At 46.4% G+C, this 18,568-nt stretch overlaps 1 protein-coding gene across 7 annotated transcripts in view; it reads right to left on the minus strand.

Moving 5' to 3' along the window:
- Positions 1-18,568, minus strand: part of NAV2 (neuron navigator 2) — a 711,830-nt gene that overhangs the window by 225,422 nt on the left and 467,840 nt on the right. For all 7 annotated transcript variants that reach the window (XR_013442389.1, XM_078058306.1, XM_036077556.2 and 4 more), the window contains one exon: positions 6,452-6,524. Coding sequence is in view for 6 of the 7 variants with exons in the window: in XM_078058306.1 (XP_077914432.1) it covers positions 6,452-6,524 (73 nt within the window). In the remaining variant the exon portion in view is untranslated. The remainder of the gene's footprint in view (positions 1-6,451; positions 6,525-18,568) is intronic.

The raw sequence follows: 18,568 nt of genomic DNA on the forward strand, positions 1-18,568 counted from the left end.
CTACCTATGTCTCGTCTTCTGTCCAGATTTCCCACTACCTTCCTTTCCTGTCTGGTGAATGCCGATTTATCCTGTCAAACCCCGCAGAAACACCGCTGCCTCTGTCAAGCCCCCTGACTGCCCCAGGCAAAGCTAGTCACTGCCTCTCTTTGTCACCACTGTGTACATACCAGTAGCCCAGCTCTCTTATTAACGGAAACTAAAGCTAATTTTGTACGACTGATACTACGCCTGGTCTACAGGATGTGCCCAGCAAATGTTTGCTGAACTAAATAGGCTATGCCTCCCCCCCCAGACCTTCACTTCTCCATTACAGGAGGATGGGCTCAGGGCCAGGTGTTCTCAGAACTCCCAAGGATAAAAGCCATCCTTCCTCACAAGACAGGTTTACAGATGGTCGTGACTGGTGGAGTGTGTGTCGGGGAGGGGTCTTGAAAATCACCCAGGTTAGGGTGAGGCCCAAGCTCCCATGACACCAGATGGGTCCAACCGTCTGGAACACAAGGGGGCGGGAAGGCCTAATCCAGGGGAAGTGTCCCAAACCAGGAGAGTCTCCATGGGGCTCCCCTCGGCCCGCAGCCTCTACCCTGGAACAAAGGCTCTCTGTGGTCCTCCATCGGGCAGGTTGGGGCAGGGCACGATCTGCTACAATGTCTCAAGGACAGGTGCATACACCCTCCACCCTCCCGGGGTTCCAAACCCTGCTTTAGTCACTGGAAAAGGGCGGAGAAGTACCTATGGGGCTTTCCAACCGCTGATGTTTTTCATCAGAGGAGGAGCCTCAGGGCACTCAATCATCTTCAAAAGGAAAACAAAAAGCATTAAAACTACATTATTTCTTTAAACACAATGATGCTTTTCTAGTAATTATGCAGGTGGTTAGAAGTGTGAGGAGTGGGGAGTGGCAGAAAATACCAGGCCTCTGAAACAGATATGAGCAGCTTAGCCATGGCTGACCTTGTGGGCCTACCTTTTCCCTTGTGGGACTTAATATCTCTGGGCCTTGGTTTCCTCCTCTGTATGATGGGGATAATATGAATACTGATCTCAAAGGGTTGGGGGGATTAAATAAGATACAAAACATGTACAGCACTTAGCTCAGTGACTGATACATGGGTTCTCCATAAATGGCTTCTATTTCTATAATTTAACAGTATGTCAAATGAGAGATTTCTTGTAACCCTGAAATTGAATAAAGTGAATAAAGCCCATTTGAGGATAAAAGTCTCTAAGTATCTTTCCTCTGTAAGCTCAAGGAGTTGACAAAAGTTGGGGCCAGTCACCTTCCCACAAGACTGCACTAGTCCAGAATCCGTCCTACCACTGAACACCACCATCATCCCCCAACCTCAAAAGTCAAGGTGAGAAGATCTAGAGGACTCTTTCTGCCATCTTTCTGGGCCACTGTAATGGGATTTCCCATGAATTCCACATGAATGTCCTGGAAGATGCTCTCAAGAGCATTAACAATGTTGAAAAGAGAGGCAAACGCCAGGTTCTTAGTAGACCCTGCCCCAGAGGTGCGCTCTCTCAAAGGTCATGCTTCAAAAAATGATCCTCCAGTTTCTGACTGTGATGATGAAGCACGGTTACATTGGCGAATTTGAAATCACTGATGGTCACAGAGCTAGGAAAATTGCTGCAAACCTCAGGTGCAGGTTAAACAAGTGTGGAGTGATGAGCCCCAGATTTGATGTATAACTCAAAGATTTAGAAAAAATGGCAGAATAATCTGCTCCTGTCTACCAGTCTGGTTTCATTGTATGGACAAACTCAGCTGGCATAATGGACCATGAAGAAGCAAGGTGAAGATACACAGGAGGGAAAATCCTGGGATTTCTTTTCTAGGGATGTAATACACATGTGCAAATAAAATGCCTCAATGGACAAAAGAGCAAAAAAACAACAGAAGATCTAGATGAGAAACTGTCGCAGAGTGGGGGAGGGTGGTAATGTCTGATGATTACAGAGACTGGATATTTCCTCCCCTCATCAAGGAAAAGAAGGTGAGGTCCTTGTGCTCCTTGAAGACAAAGGAGTAGAGGCGCCAAGAGAATCACTCCAAGTCGGGTGCTGGCATTCCAGTCCCTGGTTGGACATCCATGCAGCATGGACTTGGCAGATCTGCCTCTTGGCCACCTAAGTCTGGGAGGAAAGAGCTAGAGAGAAACTGTATGGTGGGGGCTTCCAGGTGACAGAAGGACTGTTCTACCTACTCCAAGTGGAAGATGAAGCCCACACATTCCTGCCAGTGTATAATGCAGGGATGAGGAGACTGAGGTCTACGGTCTCACTAGGACCACCTTATGTGGGGACTAGGAGGGGCCTGAATCGGGGGGACTGGATATAAATGCTACCCACTAGGCGCCTGGGTGGCTCAGTTGGTTGAGCAACTGCCTTCGGCTCGGGTCATGATCCTGGAGTCCCGGGATCGAGTCCCACATCGGGCTCCCTGCTCAGCGGGGAGTCTGCTTCTCCCTCTGACCCTCCTCCCTCTCATGCTGTCTCTCATTCTCTCTCTCACAAATAAATAAAATCTTAAAAAAAAAAAAATTAAATAAATAAATAAATAAATAAATGCTACCCACTGAGGGCGAGCCAGAATTGCTGGACAATCTCACGAAAGACTACTAACGTCCTGGAAGCAGCATGGGAGCAAGTCCGTGGTCTGGAGGGCACGCAGAGACTGTCGTTTGGGGACAGCAATAATTATGGGTCCCTAAGAAGAGGGCAGCAACTTCACCAGCAGCAGAATTTGCCTGCTCTATCAGCCCCAGTCCTAGAGGCTCAGGCAAAGGAAGGAGGGGAGGGGAAGAAGTCATTAGGCCCCCATCTCTCTTCAATCTTCTTCGTTTTTTTTTCCTTCTATTTATTTTATTTTATTTTTTTTTTGAAAGAGAGAGTGAGTGTGTGTGTGGGATGGGGGTGGTGGTGGAGGGTGGAGGGGACGGGCAGAGAAATGCGGGGCTCAATCTCACAACTTTGTGATCATGACCTGAGCCGAAATAAGAGTTGGATGCTTAACCGATTGAGCCACCCAGCCACCCCCTTCCTTCAATCTTCTAAAGCCACTTGCTCTGGGGCATGTGGGTGAAAAAGAGCTTTGAGCAGAATTTGAAAGTGAAGTTTAAAAAGAAACAAGACCAAAATTAAAAGACAACCTATGGAATGGGAAAAGATCTTTGCAAATGTCTTATCAGATAAAGGATTGGTATCCAAAATCTATAAAGAACTGATCAAACTCAACACCCAAAACCCACAAAATCCAGTCAAGAAATGGACAGAAGACATGAACAGACATTTCTCCAAAGAAGACATCCAAATGGCCAACAGACTCTTGAAAAAAATGCTTAACATCACTCGGCCTCAGGGAAATACAAACCAAAACCACAATGAGACACCACCTCACACCAGTCAGAATGGCTAAAATTAACAAGTCAGGAAATGACAGATGTTGGCAAGGATGCAGAGAAAGGGGAACCCTCTTACACTGTTGGTGAGAATGCAAGCTGGTATAGCCACTCTGGAAAACAGTATGGAGGTTCCTCAAAGAGTTAAAAATAGAAAGACCCTATGACCTAGCAATTGCACTACTAGGTATTTATTCAAAGGATACAAACAGTGATTCAAAAGGGCACTTGCACCCCAATATTTAGGGCAGCAATGTCCACAGCAGCCAAACTATGGAAAGAGCCCAGATGTCCATCAATAGATGAATGGATAAAGAAGATGTGATATATATATATATAATGGAGTATTACTCAGCCACCAAAATAATGAAATCTTGCCATTTTAGTGATGTAGATGGAACTAGAGGGTATTATGCTAAGTGAAAAAGTCAGTCAGAGAAAGACAAATACCATATGATTTCACTCATGTGGAATTTAAGAAACAAAACAAATGAACATAGGGGAAGGGAAGGAAAGATAAAATAAGATAAAAACAGAGAGGGAGGCAAACCATAAGAGACTCTTAGCTCTAGGAAACAAACAGGGTTGCTGGAGGGGAGGTCGGTGGGGAGGATGGGGTAATTGGGTGATGGGCATTAAGGAGGGCACGTGATGGAATGAGCACTGGGTGTTACATGCAACTGATGAATCACTAAATTCTACCCCTGAAATTAATAATACACTATATGTTAATTGAATTTAAATTAAAAAAAAACACAAGACCATCATAAGCATTAACATAAAACTGTTCTAATAACGAACCAGGACTGACGAGTTATGTATTCCGGCCAAGATATCAGGAAGTGGGTCTCGACTCAGCAGGAAAAATGGGGATGGGGGTTGGAGGCAGTTACTGAAACCACCATGAAGCCACTTCACAGGTATGCCCCAATGACAGACACCTCAACACACTGGTTCAGCGGGCTCTTCGATGCTCAGAGACCCCCAAGGGCCACATCCTAACACAGACACGGCTGGAGCTGAGTGTCTGCATGATAGATAGGCCCCTGTGGGCTGCACGACATCTTCTGAGACGGTGTTCTGGCCAATGAAGTTCTAAATCCTTCCTGGTTTCTTTCACCTGTAGGTGACATGCCTTGATTTTATCCATCTGCTGTCCCAAAAGACACCACGAACACGTGCTCTGAAATCACACAGACCTGGGTTCAGCTCTGGTTCTGCCACTCACTAGCTACAGGCTTTGAGGATGTCACTCGTAACCTCTTTAAGCCAAGCTTTTGTCATCTGTAAATTCAGGCTATTATAAATTCCCACTTCAGCTGTGAATGCTGGAGCTGCTTCACATAAAAGCCCTTTTACTTATTTATTCAACAAGTAGTTACTGAATAATCTATGCCTTAAGGTATAAAGAGGATGGGGTAGGTGCTGGGGGACAAACGAGGCAGAAGGCAGGACAATGCCTTCTGGCATTGGGACAAACGAGGCAGAGTGGCCAGGCGTCACCTCCAGGCCACGTGGGATGAAGCTGAGCTACATAGAGTCCACATCCCCTAGAGCCCTTTCTGCTGAGCACGACTCTGTGCAAGTCCCTGCTGATGCTCTGCCGGTGGGCACAGGCCTGGCGCCCAAGTACTTCCAGAAACCAGGAGGAGCCTGTGCCTGCCACCCACCAGCCAGCACAACGACGCTCTACCAGAAGGAAATGATGTTCCTTGGAATGGGAATTTGCATCTCCCCACCCATCCTTGGAAACCCCACACCAACCCCCACCATGCCCCAGCAAGGTGCGTTCCGTAGGTCATTCAGCCCAGATCTCATCCCCATGGCGGAGGGCCCATCCCTCAGGGCAAAGAGATCCTCGAAGGACCCCCCTCTCAGAGCAGGGGTTAGGGCTGACCAGCCGACAGCAGCCATGGAGACCTCCCGAAGCACTGTGTCCACCCCTGGGACAGGCCCAGCATATGAGAGGTCGCGTTCAGACACAACACGACACGACACACCCACGAGGCATCAACAGTAGCCACCCGCCCCTAATACTGTTCACACAGCCAGGAAAACCAAGCTTTCACCGAGTAGCAGGACAAAGGCAAGGAACAGGCCCCCAGCAGACCACATGTGCAAACTTACCTGTTCCACTGGGCTGTTACCTTCCTCACTGTCCCCGCTCCTCCCCACCCTGACCACCGGAGTCGATGTTAATAGGCATCTTTTCAACAAGAAACCTTGCTCGGGAAAGGTGGTGTCATCTGAGGCCCAAACCGCTTTACCTGTTCTGGGAAAACTGGAGGCAGGTGCAGCCTAATGAGTCTGGGAGGCTGCCGGGGTCTGTGGCAGCTTCTGAGCTGGTATTTACAAACAGGAGAGAGCGCAAAAGATTCCAGGGCGAGACGTTGCCTGAGGCGGCTGAGAATTCGGACCAGCCGTCTCCAGACCAGTACTTAATTGAATAGCAAACCACCAGCACACGCTAATGTGCTAATTAGCCACCCAATTGGAGTTAATTAAAAACTAATCAGGATGTCAAAATGTAGCCTCTCATTAATATATCACGTGTTTTCTTGTTTCTTTTTTTGAGCTAGGAAAAGTGCTGCTTCTTTTAAGAAAAGTAAGAAATAAGGATTCGGCATTTTTCCCTGGGAACGGTACAGTTTAAATATGTGCTGTGGCTAAGTGTTCTCTCTCCCACAGATAAGGCCCGGCTTGATGATTAACTGAATTGCTAGCCGGGTGAATCAAATCAGCATTGTTTGATTAAGCCCTCCTCCAGAGAAGCAGCCCCATCTCCAGTACTCCCTCCTCGGTGTCTAGCAGACATTGGCCGGCATGGTTGAATCTACATTCCTGGAGTGACTTTTTAAGTGTCAAAAAGTTGGCATCCTCAAGTCTACACAGGCCTTGAGCTGCCTCAAAACCAGGAGGAAAACAAAGCCAGAAGCGTGCACCCAGCACCCTGGGCTTAACTGTATTAAAGTCAACAGTAGGTAACAGGTGGGCATTTCTAACCATGAAAAGGCAGCTTCATGACAAGGGCTCTGACTCACCTTCTGCAGACAGTCCCTGGATGTTTATTCCCTTCGCTGCCAGGAAATTCAAGCAGGCATCTATGTTTTCAATCTAGGGGAAAAAAAAACAACAACGACATATACTCAATTTTCAGCCTTCTCCAGAGCCATCTTTTATCAGGAACAAAGGGCGATGTCAGAGAGAGGGTTCACTGTGCATTTGCTAAGGTTTGCAACGAGGAGAACGACGTGCAAGCAGCAGATGGATGGGTGGATGGGTGCAGGTCAGGACTCATTGTCTGTACTTGCATAAGCACAAGTTACTTAATATCCCAACCACACAGTTCCAGAAGTCGAGGCCCTGGCTTGCTCATGGCTGCCAAAAATAACCAGAGTGGAATGAGAGCGCCTATGTGCAGCACTGTCCCTAGAGCTACCCTGAAAATTTGAGCAGCTGGGGACGAAGGGACAGTAGACCCACCCGTCCGCCAGCAGCTGGGAGAGAGTTCCAGCACCAGGGAGGCATGCCGGCCAATGTGCAAACAGTGAATGGGAGTTTCAGCAGGGCTCTGGGCTGCGCTTACTCACGAGAGTCTCAGGACGGCAGGCATTGCCGATGATGAGGGAGGGCTGCGACCTCAGTGAGCCCCTCTGTCCTTTGTGTTCTCTGTGACAAGAAGGAACCCACCTGCCAGAGTCTGGGAGGCTTCCCAGGCTTGCCAGGGCTGATGCCACAGCCAAGGGCAAGCAAACGTCTAGCCCTCGGGAAAGAACAATTAGGTCATTCCCAAAGGTCTGATTTGACTTCACTTGTCAGGGCTAATGATTTTTTGGTCTACAGGAAAATGTTCAGGCTCAATTAATGTCAATGGTGACCATAAATAAAAGAAACTGCTTTTGACTTGGCACAAGGATCTTTGAATTTCACACAGTTTGCATTTCATAGTGGAAGGCCACCCCCCACACCCCCCACCTGACTTCCTACGCTCCTACGCTCCATCAGCATTCTTATACATTCAAACGGGTGTTTAACCCATAGGGTTTATCTTGAATAAATGACTGTTTTTCACAGTGTCCATGTGACTGTTCTCCCTCCCCCCTCCCCAAGTGATCTTTCTGAAGGCGACTTCATAGCCACGGAGTGATGCATCTACAGTGTAAGAGCTCTAATTTGAGTAGAGTCTGGCTCCAAGGCAGTCTTCCTGAAATGCATGTCCTTCTTCCCCCATGTCTGGCATTTTGCTTCTCTGTTCCCAGTCTTCAGACCTTCCAAACACGAAATTAAGCTATGGGGGCAGCTGAATAAAACTGCACTCTTCTCAGACTCCACTCCACCCTGAGCCTAAGGCTGTTCCTTCCTTGCACTTTTTAGCACGGTTTCCCATCTTTCTCCCAGCCTCCAGTTCACCCTCAAAGATCCTCGTCTGGGAGACTTTTTTTTTTTCATCTCTAGGAAAAGGGGCAAAATGCAATTTCCTGCAAACTAAATAAATGCTGATGTTATAGGTTATGCCTGCCACCATTGCAGAAAATCGTTTCTTATAAAGGGGGAGGGAAAGCGAGATTGCTTTTAACCCTTCCTTCCAAGCCAGAAGGACTGACGATGACAAGCAGGTGCCACCATCATGGAGGGCAGGGGTGGGGGGCGGTGAGATAGAAGGAAGAGAATGGCGGGGAGGGGCCCTGTGGAAGGTGTTTTGAAGCAATCTGCTTACATTTTATGTAATCAAAATTAGATCTCTAAATGCTATTTCCCCCGTTACAAAACCCTGCTTTTGAGAAAAATAACTATCAGTCCTCATTTCCGCAACTGTACACAATGGTAATGTACCAAAAGCACACAAAAGGATCTGCTGCCCCCACCGAGAGGCACTAATATTTAAATCATGACAAAATTATAAAATTCTTTGACCCCTTTTTCCTTTGAAAAATCCTATCCTGCTTTTTCAGTGTATCTTGCACAAGGCTGATAAGTGAGGTTTTGGCAATTATGTCCCCGTGAGAATTGAGATAAAGAAAAAGCCGACCGCCCAGGAATCTGTTAATGTAAAATCAGAAATAGTACACTTGGTATCTACCCTGGCAAGCGTCATGGAGGTGTGCTGACGTGGGTAGGTTAAGTTTTTTCAACAACAGAGCAGTAGCGTAGCATTGATTAAAAAAAAAAGACACCCACCAACATAATCAAGAAAAGCACTGCTCGCTCTACTACAACATTGTAACTCTATAGATATTTCCTTCCAAGGAACATAAAACACATTTACTTGGCACATTCATGGAGCATTCAATGCATAAAGTATCATTTAAAGTACATGGTAATTTCTTCCTGCAAGGCTAGCCCTTGGTTCATTTCAATTCGGCCATCTACTGGGCTTTCTTTTAATGTTAAATTCTATTAAAGGAATGAATAATTATAAATAGGTTACCTGGATGACTTCTTCCTCCTGTTGCTTTTTTATTTTTTTTAATCTTTTTTTTTATTTGACAGAGAGAGACACAATGAGAGAGGGAACACAAGCAGGGGGAGTGGGAGAGGGAGAAGCAGGCTTCCTGCCGAGCAGGGAGCCCGATACGGGGCTCGATCCCAGGGTCCTGAGATCACAATCTCCCGAGCCACCCAGGTGCCCCTCCTGTGTCTTTTTTAAATCCCTATCATTCTTTCAAAGAATTTCAAGATCATTTCTCCACTGCAGGGACAGTGCAGGAGAAGGGGTAATAATGTTGCCACGCCCAAGGGACATCTGGCAACACTCTGTGTTCTCACAATGTGGGGAATGCCACTAACATCTAGTGGGTAGAGGCCAAGGATGTTGCTGAACATCCTACAGCGCATATAACGATGAAAAATCCCACCCAAAGGGTCAATAGTACCAAGCCTGAGAAACCTGTGATTCTTTTTATCAATCAGTATAATTGGGTGGATGCCTGCCGTGTTGCAGATCCTGTGCTGGATTCTTCTGACCATGTTGGAGCAGAGTCCTCCTCCCTGTGCAGGAGCCCACACTTCCATAACCTTTCTCTCTTGGGTCCACACACCCCAACTCCCAGCCATGTCAGGGAGAATCAGAGCATGTAGGACAAAGGAAGCATCGGGACCTTCCTTCGTTAGGTGGAGAGAGAAGGCCTAGGGGCACCAAGAATGCTTTCTCCTAAAGAGGAGATAAAGCAGGGAGCAGTACCTGGATGGTTGGGTTGCACTCCTGGAGTATGTTAAAACTAAAAATAAGAACTTGGGTCATCATTTAAAAGACAATTCATAAGCCCATCAAGCGCCTTGAATTTTTTTTCCCTCTACTATGATTTCTCTGCTTAAAGGAGTTCAAAAAACATTCCTCAAGCCTCAAATGCACTCTTTAATAATGTTCCGTTAAGGTTAAAAATCACTCCTGACAAGGCTGCTGAGACCCACGCTCTTTTCATCTGCACCCTGGGAAGAGAGCAGGGCTGGGAAGCAGAATAGGGTCAGATGTGGATTCCAACCTCCTGGCTTCACTTGGAATGAGATCAGAAGGGGAGAATGTTTCTTTGATCCAGCCTCTCTTGTGACTGAAATTCACCTTAAGGTTTTCTTCCAAGTACCATACAGGTAAACAACCAGTCCATCCCCCTGCACCGCTGAAACTGCAAACTGCCACCACACTGGGTGAGGGGACTGGCCCGGGCACTCATTACAGCACAAGGATGTCCTCGTGCCCATTGTTAATGAGCCCTGTGGCTCATGTGCTCTCCAGACACACAGTGCGAGAGGCGGATCTGATTAAAGCTGGGAATGCAGAGTGATGGGAAAGGCAAAGTATGTAAATACGACCAAAGTCGTTCATTAACACATAGCAGCCAATATAAACTACTTTCCAAAATTAGCTGGCAAAAATCTGTGCAAAGCCTGACATTCCAGTGTTGCCGAGGGGGGCGGGAGCCGCACTTCGAGCCGGGGGAGAAGGCTGTTGGAGTTGTTGCTGCCATAGAAATGGGTCCGAGAGCTCTGGGAAGGAGTTCCTGGAGTTTTAGCTGGGCTGGAGGTAGAAAGCCCAGAAGTGGGACCAGAACGTGGCTTGCAGACCCTGGGAGCAGGACGGGGCTGGCTGCAGGCGTGCATGGAGGCAGGGGACAAACCAAGACCAAGACGCACTTGCGCAGCCTTCCCTTTGGGGCCACACGTGGCCTCCGCCGTGTGCCATCCGTGACGATCCAGGACAGAAAGGCTACAGTGGAGGCTCCCTCCCAGTCTCAGCCGGGATCTCCATCATGAAGTTGGATAGTTGCCTCAGCAATCTCTGAACTTGGGACTTGCAGGGCAACTTCCGCGGACTGTGTGTGTTGTAGTCTTTGCTTCCCGAGTCCAAGAGCACATCTCCACTCAGGATAACCAGGGAGCAAGGAAAATCAAAACAAATGCCAAACAACTGGAAAGAGAAGGGGGAGGGATGGGAGGCAAATGGAAAACTTCACATTTCAACCATGATTAAGGCTGGACTGGGTCTCATGATAAAGTAAAATATGCAAACCTCGGAAGAACACTGTATATCTCCTCCGTAGCTTAGAGACTGATCAAATACCATCTGTTGTGGCAGTTGTCATGGCAACATTTTTCTCTGAATACCAGGGTAGCTGAGTGCAAAGCGCATGAAAATGATTAATGCAAACGAAGACCATCTCTCTGGGCACTACCTGGCCCAAGGCGAAGATGGGGCTCCGGGCGTGCAGGTAAACGGGGCACGAGTTTTCATGAGTTAAGGCTTTCTCACTGGGCCCCTTGGAGATCTCCATCCTGGGAGGAGAGGCAAACAGCTGTTGCATTAAAGTCAGCATGCTTACAGCCATTTTTTAAAAGTCATGAAATACCCAGCGCCTAGGGAATAGTAGACCCGGACCCCAGACAAGGCTGAGTAAGAACTTGCAAGTTCTGGGCACTTTAAAAGCACAATGCAGCTTCTCCAGGAGCTCATACATCAGCTCAAACAACTTCCTTCCAGGAGTGTGAACCTCACACCTGATGCTGCTACTTGTCAACAAAAATAATCATTCATCCATTCATTATCCATTCCTTGACCCCTACCTACTGAACACCTAATTGGGTATACAGTGGTGAGTAATCCCTGACCTCACAGCAGGGGACAGTTTAGCATAGAGAACTGGGCATTAAGTCAATAATGCACAAGGAAGTACAGACAACATCTGTCATGTACTAGAAGACCTCATCTAGCCAGAGGATTGGGGAGGGGGGTTGGATTAAAAAAAAAAAAAAATTTTAAGAAAAGTTTCTTTTAAAGATTTTATTTATTTATTTGCCAGAGAGAGAGAGAGAGAGAGAGAGAAAGAGAGAAAGACAGACAGCAAGCACAAGCAGGGGGAGTGGCAGGCAGAGGGAGAAGCAGGCTCCCCCCTGAGCAAGGAGCCCGATGCTGGACTCAATCCCAGGACCCTGAGATCATGACCTGAGCCGAAGGCAGATGCTTACCCGACTGAGCCATCCAGGTGCCCCTGAATAAAAATTTCCTAAGGAAGAGATAGCATGTAGGTTCAAAGAGACAGGACTTTTTGTCCATCTGCTCACTGATGCAGCCCCAGGCACCTAGAACAGTGAGCAGCACATCAGAGATACTCAAGATTTGCTGACTGAAGGGGTATTTGAGCTGAGACCTAAGAGTTAGCTGGACACTGAGAGTGGGGAGACAAACTATACCAAACCTAGTAAACCTAAGGCTTAAGAGATTCCATGCAGGATGCTGCATACCACGTTCTGGTAACCAAAAGAGAATCAAAATGGCTGGAGGCCAGCAGGCAGGGGAGAAGAGCTAGGAGACAGGACACTGAGCAAGAGTAGAGGGCTGGCCGCACAGGGCCACATTCAAGAGCTCGCAGGAGAGAGAAGACAGGGGTCTTCCCAATTCTTAGGGAAGCCTTGAACTGTACTATCTCCCCAACCATTACTGGGGCAATAGCAGCCAGGCCAAGCCCTTCCAGTCTGAAAGCTTGAGGATGGGCTATTTTGTGTCTAGGATGGCTCAACCGGTGTCCTTGAAGTGGGAGCTTCAGTGACACCTGGGCTGGGCATGGAGACAGGGAGGGATGGGAAGGGGAGGTCAGCATCTGTGGTCACACGTACTAGGAAGGTCGGCTTCCTAACCAACAGGCCTCCATGCCTTTCGGACACTCCTTTCCTCTGCCCCTTTCCAAAAATAAAAATAGAAAAGAGGAAGAGAAAAAAAAAAAAAAGGAAATCCAATCATGAAACCAAACCAAAAAGCAAAATGAACTTTGGGGAAATGCTTCTCCTAAATGCCTGTCTCCATCTGCGTTGTCTCTTTCCTCTGCATTCCTAGGTCATGACCTGATGCAGGATTTGTCCAGCTGAATTTTATTTGGACACCTCTATCAGTGCTGGAGCCCAGCATCATCCCATGATCACATGGCTCAGGGGCCACAGTGTGGTCCTGGAGACACAGTCCCATGGGACTGAGCTGGTGGGGTTTGGCCATTATGATTTTCATTTTCGGAGACCCCAGAAATGAGGGAACTATATGGTGGCACTTCTAATTCTCTTAGGTGGGGAGATATTCAAGAGCATCTCCCCCTGTGAACCCTGAAGTTGCCGCTTGTTTGGCTGATGCATGTAGCCATCCTAGCCCAAAAGCAGAAGGGGCTCCACCCCTTATGTCCCATCTTTGGCCATTCAGCACATCAGCTCTAGCTTTCTTGGCAGCTTTGAAACAGAAAGTTGAAGAATGTGGGACTCGGGCTAGATGGGGCTTCAGTCTGTTTCTCTTGCTGCTTTAATGCCTTGCCCAGATCCTTCCTTTAATTTGGCAATGTTATCCATCTTATTGTATATAACTTCAGCTTTCCAAGATGTTGTCAAGAGTTCCTTAAAAAAAAAAAAAAAAAGGCTTTATAGGAGTCTCTCTGCTGTTACAGCAAATGGGTAAGTCCATATGGATAAAAAAAATTCTCTCTAGAGAAGAAAAAAAAATTGAAAACAAGAATCTCAAATTCCTCCAGTGACTATCTTTCTCCACTTTGCTTCCAAATGCTTAGAATTCTTCATTTTCCTATTATATTCTGACTTCTCAATTTTTCCCTTGAGACAAAGAGAAATCTGGAAAGGGAGGTGTAGCTAAAGTTCTAGAAATCAGTCCTGACTCTGGCGGCTCCCATAATGAACCCTTACAGTTGAGCTCTGCGAGTGTCCCCAGGTAGAGAGGAGGGGGACAGTTCCACGGGGGATCAGCACGGTCGAAAAGGCCCAGCGGCTGCCCCCATGCACGTTCGTCCAGTGTGCCATTGCTAACATCATCTCCCCACTCCAGTTTCAGAGTCATGCTGCCTCGCTTAGTAGTCCTCCCCACAAAGGGACTGTTCCAAGGTGAGGCCTCCAAGTTAGGAGCTGGATACAAATGCTAGAGGGGAGTGACTGGAGCTAAGGAGTGGTATTTAGGGACATAACACAGGCTTTGGAGTCAGACAAATCTGGGTTCCAATCCTGATTCTGCCGTTGATGAAATGATGAGGAAACTAAGTTTCCTCAGTGGCCTGACCTGTCGAATGGGCACTGCAACACGTGTGTCACAGGGCGGGGCTGTGTGGTCATTCTGAGAGAGGAGGTATGTGTGGTGCTCAGTAAGTGCCTCGTAACTGGCAGTGTTTGTCACTATGTTGTAATTTTTGACATGACGTCTCTGGGCTATACTTCTAAGGCCACAATATACCCCAAGCTGTGTCTGGAGTTGGCCCCTGGCAAAGCAGTTTGACAAGCTTACCTGGGCTGCCTTCCATCTGCTCCTGGCTCTCCCCTCAAGCCCGGCTATCCGGGACTCTGGGTCCTCTCCATCACCTAACGTCTGGCCTCTGTCTCAGCAAGCCCACTCTCGAAAAGACGGCAGTAAACTAATTCACACCAGGGCAGAAGGACTGCTGCTGGCTTCCGCTGGGTTACCTCTCCCACTGGTACCTGTATTCCATCACAATTATTAGATGACAGTTATCTGTCAGAAGAATCCGGGCTCTGGACTCCTCTGCACTGGATTCTGGTTCCCTCACAGACTATCCACGAGACCCTAGCCAAATGAGTTAACTGCTTCAAGTCTCAACTTCTTCATCTAGAACACAGGAATGTATAGAACTATCTCAACAGAGATGCTGAGGCAGAGATGGGTTAACCTGGGTCAAGGGTCTGGAACCTTACCTACCAGAGCTTTAAAAGACTCTTCATGCAATTCTATAGTGGCAGAATATTAGAGATCACCGGCCTCTCCAGAAAGTGAAGGATCATTTTGGAGTTTGCGAGACACTCAGAGGCTCACTACATTGCACGACACTCGTATGGTCTCTCTATGAATGGGTTCCTTGTAGCTAGAATTCATTTCGACGCTGTTAGAATCAGTACTTTCTGTCCCAAAAGATTTCTGGTCAAAGTCTCCTTTACTAAGTTACATTAAAAAAACCCTAAGACTGCAGACAAATAGTTTCGTTAAGAGGGAGCAATGATCTTTTGCGGAAAACCCTGGCTTTTCCTACAGAGAAGGGTACAAACTCAGACGCCAACTTCAACAACGAAGTCCTGCCTTCTGGACCTCAAACGTGTGGCTGCCTCTTGAGCCAACAGAGAAGTGCGGTACCGTGGACACGTGCTAGGGAATTTCACTCAGGAACTAACTAAAACTTGGTAGCCTCATTCATTCTTTGATGAATAATGACTATTTACTCTCTTGCAGCTTCTGCTCCAGGGGAAGGGGAAACAGAGGTGACAAGACAGCGTGGTCCTTCCTCACGTGGCAGACAGCCTTCTACACAAAAGCAAACTTGAAGAAAATATCTCCCCACTAACATAGATCCCAAACGTGGGAAAGGTTGACTTACACCTATCAACTCACCAACTCAAAAGCCTGACATGGACTCACTATGCTCTTTTCAGTCTGGTTCTTTTTGTATCTTGGCCATATTTACATCCTTAAGCCACAAAGTCTTCAAGAGGCAGAAGAGAAACATAATATAAAACAAAACAGCAGATCCTTGATACACTCCATGAGTGTAGCAAATCCTCCGTTTTGGAAGTACCACTAGAATAGGTCATTTTACCCACAGAGCAAATACATATACAGGAACAATGTAATGGGACCCTTTGCAGATGAAGGCCAAGAGCCAGACGTGCCCCCCAGTTTGGTGGCCAGTTCCCTCATACCAGCCTGTGAGTACAGTTTTGTGATTCAGTCAGTTCACCATTATCTGTAGCTATGGTTCTTCTGGGCTGCTCTTGAGCAGTCAGCCCATGGATTTTAACCCTGCAATTCCAAGGAAGAACATTGCAAGAAACACCCTGGCAGCATCAATAAGCAGGAAAGCAAAGCCATGCCGAGTACCTTAATGCACAGTTCAGAATCCTGCAAGGCTTTGCCCTCCCACTGGTGAAGGCTGGGATGAAGGCATCTGCCCTATCATCCTGTGCCTGCAAACATCACCCTGTCGTGTTCTTTTCTGTGGGAGATGGAATTCAAAACTTGCCCTTCCCTTTCCACTCCAATTCCAGATGCTGCTAGCAATTAGTGCATCATTATTATATGCCAGGCACACTCCTAGCACCTTTCATATACATTATCTCAATCTATTTTTTTTTTAAATCTCAAAAAGCTGTTAGTAGATATGGCAACAGAGCACAGCTGGATTCTAGATTGCTGGCAATGATTCATATACAAATGGGGAGATTTTGCAAGTAGTACACAAAATATACCAAGACACTAGATTTGACTAATGGTTTCAAATTCTAAAATTTGTGATCTAAGCAAAAAGCTACATGCCAACCAATCAGAAGTCATATGGTATCAAAAATTAAGAATACTATGAATAATTAAAATAATTCTCCACTCTGCTTACTGCCATAGGCAGAATGTCAGAGGCGCCAAGTCCGCTGGAAGAAGAGAACAGACTAGACAAGGAAGGTCTCTATTACAGGATATCCTTGAGCTTTCCAAGGCTACAAGATATCTAATGCACCTGGGAAGAAGTAGTGACAATTTTTAACTTGTCATATAATGCTAATCTCTGTTACTATTTCTGTCCTTGTCAAGTATTCAGTTGAATCAGATAAGATAGCAATTTTTTAGAGGTAAAAAACGGTTAAATATTGGCCATTTCATACGATTTTACCTATATTATTAGGAAGATATGCCCCCCCTAAAGGCTAAAATTAAACTGTTGGGTGACTATAAAAATAGAGCACTTTAGAGCTATTCATAAATAAAGCATCAGTACATCTGAAACTCAGAATAAAATCTGTGCAAGTCTCTCTGAAAGGAGTCTCACAAGACAGAGGGAAAACATCAAGTCAAAGGAAACACCCCATCTGCAGGCTAACCCCTTAAAAGACCCTCTGCTTTAGTTAGAGCTTCCACTGCAGGATCCCCTTAGAGAAGCAGGATGGGGCCCGGAAAAGGCTCTAATTCTCAGTTGATTTCTCTCAAAATCTCCCAGGAAAAGGAACTAGGCATCCTTCACAACAGTGAAGAGAATCCAGGCTGCCTGGATTTCCTCCTCTCGTCTTCCTGCTCCTTCAGAGGAAAGTGTGAGAAAGAAGAGATTTTGCCACCCACTCCCAACAGCTGCATCGTGACTGGAGCCATTACTGAGAGGAAATTTTACCCTCCCAAAGAGAGACGGGACCAGAGTGGATGTCTGTGGATTTCTGAGCTCCTTGGCTATCTTTGGGTAAGGTCCTTGATTTCCCTGAGCCTCAGTTTTCCTTTCAGAAAAATGGGCATAATTATCCCTTTCTCGAAAGCCTTACAGAGACCTTCCAAGAAGCTATTTTTTTTTATTTACACGCTTAGAAAACACGAAGCACTGGGATAACTTCTTTTGCATACATTATTATTTCAGTTTATTTTCACCAGTAGATGAGGTAGACCTATCACCATTTTCCAGATGGGGAAATGGAGGCTCTAAAGTGCCCTTCTAAAACTGCAGTTATTCAATACATGGTAGAGTTGAAATCAGAACACTTAATGGAAAGAGGTTTAAAGCTGTGAAGCCCTCTACAAACATGGACTGTTAACAACCAAATGGCAAGAGCTTCACTACCGTTCTGGACCACACTGTTTGGTCACCTCCCCTACCCTGGGACTTCGGCTGTGTGACCAGGCCAGTCATCAGTCCCTCCAAACCAAATCTCATCTTCATATCAAAAGGACGAAGGACACTTCACAGAGGAGGGAGGTGACTTTCCACACATTCTTTTGTACATGTTTTGTGGGAGATATTTATGTTTCTTTTCTAGTGTTTGAAACCTTCAGGAGCAGAAATTATTAATAAAAACACTTATGGGCAGTATTTTGAAGTCAAAATGCTCCCCAAACAAGGATCTTTCAAACGCCCATATACCAGGGCTTAGGATCCCTGAGGAAGTTCATGACACTCCTAAGAATACAATAGTTTGGGGATCACAAACCTCAAATGTGTGTAAGGGGCAGGCAGGTAACAAATGAATAACAAAATCTGCACATAAGACAATAGGGAATGGTGGGGAATAGGACAAACGCAGCCCACACCCATCTCTCAGGGGCAGTTGCTATCTGGGTTTAGCCAATTTTGGCCTGAGGAGTGCCAACCCAGCACTGGCAGATCATCAGGGAAGGGAAGGGAAGGGAAGGAAAAAAGAAAGAGAGAGAGAGAGAAAGAAAGAAAGAAAGAAAGAAAGAAAGAAAGAAAGAAAGAAAGAAAGAAAGAAAGAAAGAAAGAAAGAAAGAAAGAAAGAAAGAAAGAAAGAAAGAAAGAAAGAAAAAAAGAGAAAGAAAGAAGAAAAAGCTGGAAGATCAATTTTTATTAAGTACATTGATTAACTATCAGCATCAATTCAGTTTCTTTTTTGTTTTAAAAGGTCTTCTGCGACCTGACCTCAGCTTGCTGGCAGCCGTCCTCCTCCCCTTGCTGAGGCTGAGCACACAGGCATTCACCTACCGACCAGTCCCCAACACACAGATGCCACAGGCTACCCATGCTTTAACCAAGTGCAAATACGACGTCCTTGCTCAGTTTTGCTTCATGGAAAACAAAAAACAAAACAAAAAAAACCCAGAAAACAAACACACATACAAAAAGACCCCTTTGAAGCTAGGCTGAAACATAAGAACTGCATGAAGACATACGCAAGGAGGTGGGTCCAAGCAT

Source organism: Halichoerus grypus, chromosome 11 (assembly GCF_964656455.1).
Source record: "Halichoerus grypus chromosome 11, mHalGry1.hap1.1, whole genome shotgun sequence".
NCBI classification, from domain to species: Eukaryota; Metazoa; Chordata; class Mammalia; order Carnivora; family Phocidae; genus Halichoerus; species Halichoerus grypus.